This window comes from Numida meleagris, chromosome 25, assembly GCF_002078875.1.
Source record: "Numida meleagris isolate 19003 breed g44 Domestic line chromosome 25, NumMel1.0, whole genome shotgun sequence".
Taxonomy (NCBI): Eukaryota; Metazoa; Chordata; class Aves; order Galliformes; family Numididae; genus Numida; species Numida meleagris.
The window spans coordinates 1744633-1751891 of record NC_034433.1 but is presented as its reverse complement, the minus strand read 5'-3'; the positions used below and the strand labels follow the sequence as shown (position 1 = coordinate 1751891).

The following is a 7259-nucleotide window of genomic DNA, read 5'->3' as shown; positions in this document are numbered from 1 at the left end:
GGTTTTGGTGTGGTGGTGGTGGGTTTTGGTGTGGTGGTGGTGGGTTTTGGTGTGGTGGTGGTGGTGGGTTTTGGTGTGGTGGTGGTGGTGGTGGTGGGTTTTGGTGTGGTGGGTGCTGGCTTGGCCATAGTGGTGGTTGTGGGCTTTGGAGTGGTGGTGGTGGTGGGTTTTAGTGAGGTGGTGGTGGGTTTTGGTGTGGTGGGTGCTGGTTTGGCTGCAGTGGTGGTTGTGGTGGGTGCTGGCTTGGCTGTAGTGGTGGTTGTGGGTTTTGGAGTGGTGGTGGTCGTGGGTTTTGGTGTGGTGGGTGCTGGCTTGGCCATAGTGGTGGTTGTGGTGGGTTGTGGCTTGGCTGTAGTGGTGGTTGTGGGTTTTGGTGTGGTGGTGGTGGTGGGTTTTGGAGTGGTGGGTGCTGGTTTGGCTGTAGTGGTGGTTGTTAGCATGGTGGGCTTTGGCTTGGATGTAGCAGCAGTGAGTGGTGGTGTGGTGTATGCTGGCTTGGTTGCAGCAGGTTTGGGCTTTGCCTTGGCTGTGGTGGTTATTGGTGTGGTGGCTGAGGGCATGGTGGTGGGTTCTGGCTTGGCCATGACTGTGGTGGGTGCTGGTGTAGTGGGTTCTGGTGTGGCTGTGGTGGATGGGCTTGCCTTGGTTGTCACAGAGGGTGGAGTGGTCTCTTCTATAGTGGGTTCTGGTAAGAGATGAAAAGTGCCATGGGTTAGCACAGGGGTCAGCTGGCCTCAACTGATCAGGGCCAGCAAAAATCAACAACGGGCAGAGGGAGCAGCCAGGGGCTGGCTGCTGCTTAGGTCACTCTGGGCCATCTCCCACTCTAGAGTTCCCAACCTGGAGAAATCTCATCTCCTTTACACAACCTTCTTCCCCTTAAGAATGAGGCATCCTCATGGAGCAATAACTACTGGCTAAGGGAAGTCTGAGGCCCTTGTTCGTTCCTCCTCATCTGGTGGCAGTTGACCTTTCTCAGGGGCTGCCAGCACATGCGATGTCTCACGGTCCAGACCTGGAGCTGCTGGTCCAGGTTCAGAGCTTGGACCTCAACCCAGGGCTCTCAGTCCCAGCAGCCTGTCAAGGCACACGCACGGCTTTGCTTCACTTACCACACAAGGAGTTGACACAAACTCTGTCCTCAGGACACTGTGAACAAGAGGGTCCTTCCCTGTATGGCTTTCGGCCTTTCATGTTACCCCTGGAAGCAGAAGACACCAAGAAAAAGAAAATGTGAGGACAGGGAAAACACCCATCCCAGAGAGGGAATCTGAGTCAACTGGAATAATCCAGCCAAGACAAAACTCAGAATTCAAGTGTGTCTCCTGCCACACGCTATCAACACATTTTAATCCGTGTCCTGAACCCAAGATTGCTAAAACCAAGGGGAACTGCTCTGTGGACCGGGTCCTTCACTGCCCCTTAGAGAAGAGCAGCCAAAGGGCATTTGGAAGCAGGCTTTTGTCTCCCTTCTGCTAAACACTCCTAAGAAGATCGGCTGTTGCTCTCCATCTCGGAGTGAGCGGTCCCCGAGCTGAGTCCCAGGGCTTCACAGGCGGGCACCCAGCCTTCCTCCCACCTCTTACCATCCTGCTGGTAGAAAACATGCTTCCCCACGCCCCTCCAGGCTGTCACTGCTGCTATTGGGAAGTACAAGGCACAGAGCAAGCAGGTGACGTTGGTACTTTCAGCTGCTGCAGCGCCAGCCTGGGGGCAGCTTTCCTGGGGAGCTCCCTCCCTGGTCTGTGCCAGGAGCTGAACCAGAACTCAGGAATCACAATCATGGGTCAGGATCACCAAACAACCCTCCCTTCCTTTGTGACCAACCCAAGATAACAAAGACCATTCTTGAAATTGCTTTATTTTTGAGCAAGTCTCAAAGGCTTTTCCTGCTGTTCTATAGGGACTGGCAGCAGGGCATTTCCAGCACAGATGCCCCATTAAGATGAACCAAATCGTGGGAGGCACGGGACTTACGGGGGATAATAGTTGCAGACAAGCAGGTACATGTCCTCTGTTTCGATGCCATCAATCTTCTCACAAAACTTTGACCCACAGCCAATGCGGTGCGTGCTTGCCCAGACCACCTAGGACAAAGACCAGGGGTGAAGGTGAGGTGATGATGAAGGCAGATGCCTTGCTGACATGCCATACGCTGGCATTGGAAGCTGCATCTGTCTGGACCACCTTCCCAGCCTAAGGCCACAGCTTTTCTACTCCGTAGCATCACTGCCTCTGTTTTGGTCTGGGTTCCTCCATAGATCCATCCTGACACTACCCCCATCTACGCTCCTCTCCACTCCTACCACTCACTCAGGCTGCAAAGAAACACTCAGACTTCATCTGTGCCTGAGGCAAGCTGGCACCCAACTCTGCCACGTTGCCAAAAAACAGCTGCAGACCTATTTTAAAAGAGGCCTTATCCAAAAGGCACCATGCCCAGGTCCCCCTCTAGCAGTGATTCCTGGCTGATGCCCAGCACAGGTTCCCCATCTCTTTGCAAAGGCTCTGGGAGGACCCAGGGCTCTGATACAGCTCCTTCCCCACCAACCTTCCTCTCTGCCCCAGCAGGTTGGTACCTGGGTGTAGTGGCCACACATCTGCCCAGAGACACACGTGGAAGTCGTCAGGTTGTAGAATTTCTCCTCTGCGTTCCAGTCCTCCACAGCGAATTCCAGATCCAGCGTTGGGGCCATGGCAAAAAGGTTTTCTCCCCGTCGGCCCCTCTCCTTGTTGTGGTCCCAGATGCACTTCTCTGCATAGGCCTGGGCAAAGGCCTCCAGCTCTGTGTCCCAGCTCTGCAAGGAGCACGGTGTCAGTACATGGAGAGGGACATTGGGCTCTGACACACACAAGAAGGACTCCTGGGCTGCCTGGCCACAGTTCTCCCATTCAGGAGTAACACTCAAATCCCTACTCAGTATGTGGGTGCCCTGAATGCCTTCTGAGGAGTCCTCGGGGAATGGAGCTCCTCAATCCATCCCAGCACAAACCAAACATACGGAGCAGGGGTGGGTCAGTGCAGCAGCACGATCCCCAGCCTTGCCTGGAGCACCTGAAATGTCAGCACAGAGCATCCTCAGCTCAGCACGGAGAGCTGTAAGTCAGATGGAAAGACAGGAGGACCCTGGGTCACACCACACAAGAGTGGGGATGAGGATGTGAGGGCAGCAGGACACATCTCCCCTGGCAGCTGCACAGAGCCTCCTCTGGCACTGGGAGCAGCAGCTGCCCCCCACCAGCTGAGGCCCCAGGCCCCAGAGGATTCCTTGCAGGGAGGTGAGTGGGGAGCCCTGTGCTGCAGCTGCTTGGGCTGTCCTCGCTCCATTTGATGGAGACAGCAGCTTTGCTCCTGCAGCAGGCTGGAAGGCAGCCCAGCAAACACAGGGTCCTAAGGGGGACCCTCCTGGCTAGAGCCAGCACTGGGCACAAAGTGGCTCAGAACACAGCTCTGTCGCAGGGCATTTGGCCACCAGGGTTGTCAGGGGGACAAGGACAGCCCCTGAACAGCAGCACTGCGAGGAAGCACCAAAATATCTGGGTGGGGGACGGAGAACCAGCTGACCTCCCACCATGGCCCCAAGCCAGGCTGAGAGCAATGGGCTGGAAACTGCTTGGGAAACACACGCTGTCTCCCTCTGGCACAGAGCTGGGCTCCATAAACAGCGGGCTTGCACCTGCGGCATTCACCTCCTTTTAAAAGCAATGGCTTTAGGCTCTGAATCCCCCCGTTGCCTAACAATTTCCACAGCAACCAGACCCAAACAGAAACGTGGTGCAGCAGCAGGTGAGGTCAGAGACGGGGACAAGCAGCACGCGTCCCAGGGAGGAAGGCGAGAACAGTGCTCTCATGGAACACCTCTAACAAGAAAACCGGGTGTCCAGGGCTGCTGGACACTGAACATCTGTGGTGCTCCTGATCTGCAGCGTCAGGAGGTCCCGTGTGTTTGAGCAGATGGGATTAAATGAAGAAACGATGCAGCCCTGCGGGGGGGAGCATCCATCCCAAAGCAAGTGATCTGCCACTGCTGTCCCAGCACCCACTGCTCCCAAACGGCCACCAACCTGAGGACCCTGACCCACATTTTAGACACGTGAGAAATGGTTTCCCTCATGCTTTCCCTAAGAGCTTGGCTCCAAAGCCCACATTCCCTGACTTTTCTGCGTCTTGCTGTGTCCATGGGAATCACGGTGCTCAGGAGCACGATGGAAAACCCAAACCGAACAACCCAGAGGTCACCCTTGAATTTGGGAGCCCAAACACCTGCAAAGGCAAAAGCAGCACACGGAGCAGGATTCCTCCTCCTCTGCGTGGCCCTGCTCATCACCACAGCTCAGGGCAACACCAGCCCTTCCCACCAGGAGCTTCACATGAGTGAAAGCTGCACTGCTCTCGCAGAGCATCAGGAGACTCAGATCGCACCCAGGACCTTCCAAAAATGATCGAAGTCAACTCGACACGCGAAAGGAAACTTGTCCCTGTAGAAGCAGTTTGGGGACCCCCTCCACTGATATCGATAGCACTGAGCAATTTCTGCCCTGCCTCCCCCAGACAAAACCCCAATTCCTGCTGGCATTAAGGGTCAGGCTTGCACCATTCCACTCTCTGGGATTCCCTGCCGTGAAAGCCACTTACCATCTTCAGCATATCCACAGCGGGAGGGGAGACCTGCGAGCGATACTTGTTGTGCTCATCCAGGATGATCCTCTTTTCTTCATCAGTCAGGGACCAGCCCAGCTCCAATGCCGTGAGCAGCAGGAAAAGAGGAGAAAGACCTGAGCTCAGCATCGTGCAGACAGCTTCTGCTCTTAGCAGCCCACAGCTCTGGCAGTCAGATTTAAAGCACCTCCCAAAAGCAAGGAACACCCAACAGCTTGAAGACTGGGGAGGAAACGTAGTTCTTTATTAGAGGAGTTTCAGAGCCACATGGAACACACCCATCTCACATATCAGACTTGATGGAGAAGCATCTCGTGCCAAAGAGCTCCCAGGGTCCACTCCCCAGGGCAGACCCTGTGCATCAATCCCAATTCCCTGCACTGGCATTTTCACCTAAGTCTGCTGCTCCAAACATCAGACATCACCTCAGCCATCTGTTACGTGGTCCCTTTTCCACCTTTTGTCCTAAACTACAATAATAATAGTAATAATAAGCCCCAAACAACTGACAAATCAACGCAGAGCTCTGTTTTACACAGGGGTGCTCCTTGGTCACCGGGACGCTTCTAGAAACGAAGGCAAATGGGAGTGCTGAGAACAGCCTGCAGTGCTGGAACTCCCCAGCTGGCAGTCAGAGCTCCCCTCGTCCACCTCCTGTCTCTGTGCATTGGTTGTGCCAGGGGAAGCAGCAGGCAGTGGGGAACAGCCTCCTGCTCCCTCCATCCCTCTAGGAAGGGGTAGCAGAGGGTTGATGTCCCTTCCCTGTGCCGTCAGGAGGACGAGGGAAGGAGGAAGAACAGCATACAGAGCTGAAATTGCCCCCAGAAGGGGAGTTAGCAGTCAAGAGCCACCTTCAGCTCTGGCTGGAACAGCAGATCATGAGCTCTGCAGGGACAGGCCGTGCTGCAGCCACAGCCAGACACCTGGAGGGCTCGGGATCAGTGTCCCCAGTCACACACTTCACCGCCCGCGGTGCACAGCCCAGCACAGACCCCTCACCTCCTGTCCCAGCCCCAATCCAGGAGCTGCCTCTGGGGATCACGGGCTGTTCAGAAGAATGGGCGGGGGGGGGGCAGCTCTGGCCAGCAGAGCCAAGTTCATCACACACAGTCGGTGCTGCCTCCCCCCCTTCCCTCCCAGCTCTCCAGGCCCTGCTTTGCTATTTGTCCTTCTGCTTTGGACCGCTCTGATCTCCTCTCTTGCCGCAATTGCTCTCCTACTGCCCCACCGGATCTTACCTCCATGTATTAACTTCACCTTTATTAGGTCCAGAGTCTGCTGTGTTTTCAGTAGCCCAACGACTTCTGCAAGCAGGGCCTGAGGCTAACGCCTCACCAGGCTTCACATTTATTGCTAAGGTCAACAGCAGGCCTGGAGTCTGGGTCAAGGCAAACCCATCTCCTTCACATGACACCCCAGTAGCTCTGCTGCATCTCTGGGGACCCAGAGAAACGACTGGAAAGGGACAACACCAGGACCCAGCTCCCAGCAGCTCACCACGGCCTGGCAGATGAGAACAAGGCAGTGATAAGACCTCAGTGAACCCACTGGTATTTCCAAAGTGATGCAGAGATGAAGGGCCAAGCCTCAAGCAGCCCCCGGCGCTACAGCATCCTCACTAGACCTTACCAGAGCAACAAAGGATTCTAAAAAAATTTAGGACACACAGAGCTTTCGGAGAAAACAGGTCTGGAAGAGTCACAGCCAGGGCACGTGGCTCATGGGGAGACGTGAGTAAGAGCCAACGCATCTGGCAAGGTCAGGCACGGCTGCTGGCGAATGGGGTGCAGCACAATTTCCCAACTTCCCAGCATTACCCTCATGGCTCTTTCCAGAGCCAGTGTCTGAAGCGTGGAGATTAACAGCCCAAGGTCCAAGCCCCACCCTGGAGCTGACAAGCTCGTGTCCAGCCGGCATTAGTAAGCGCACGAGGAATGCAGCGTTCCTGCTGCTCGCTCAAGGAGCAGCCAGGCCGCAGCACCCCTGGGAGCCAGCAGCCTCAGCACGAGACAGGAGCTCCATGCCTGCACCTGACGGGGGTGTAAAGGGTTCAGCTCAACACCGGTGGGCTCCAAAAAGGCCCAAATCTGCACCGCAGAAGCAGAGCAGCCTCAATTTCTACTGACTCACGTCTTGAAGGCCTTCGGCGTGGCTTCCTGGGTGCCTACCAAGGCTTGCACGTTATCCCGGCAGCAGCGGGAGCTTTCTGTCCTCTCTCTTTGCCTGCCTTTTTTCCAGCTCTGGAGATGATCATCTTCTGCCCCTCTGTCAGCGTTTGGCTGAAATGAGCTGCATTGTGAAGGAACGACAGACATTGTTAGTGGGGAAAAAAGGACAGACAGACAGCGCCGCTGCAGCCCCTTGGCTTGGGGAGCCAGCTTAAAACCGGCAGCGAAAGCGTTTGACGTTTTCCAAACAAAAATATTCCAACTTCCTCACTCCAAGTGACGTTTCCAAAACAAAAATATTCCAACTTTTTCTCACTCCAAGTGACGTTTCCACGACGAGTCACAAAAGGGTGAAACGACCCCTGCGTGGCCGACACACAGCACGAGAAACGAAAACGAGGAAAGGGGGGAAGAGGGGCACGAACACTCGC

At 55.4% G+C, this 7259-nt stretch overlaps 1 protein-coding gene across 2 annotated transcripts in view; it reads right to left on the bottom strand.

Annotated features, from left to right (window-relative positions):
- Positions 1–7230, bottom strand: part of PI16 (peptidase inhibitor 16) — a 10124-nt gene extending 2894 nt beyond the window's left edge. For both annotated transcript variants that reach the window (XM_021376946.1, XM_021376947.1), the window contains exons 1-5: positions 5899–7230; positions 4637–4882; positions 2580–2798; positions 1978–2087; positions 1113–1201 (exon numbers count right to left, since the gene is read on the bottom strand). In XM_021376946.1, coding sequence (XP_021232621.1) covers positions 1113–1201; positions 1978–2087; positions 2580–2798; positions 4637–4882; positions 5899–5904 — 670 coding nt within the window. In that variant the 5' untranslated portion in view covers positions 5905–7230. The remainder of the gene's footprint in view (positions 1–1112; positions 1202–1977; positions 2088–2579; positions 2799–4636; positions 4883–5898) is intronic.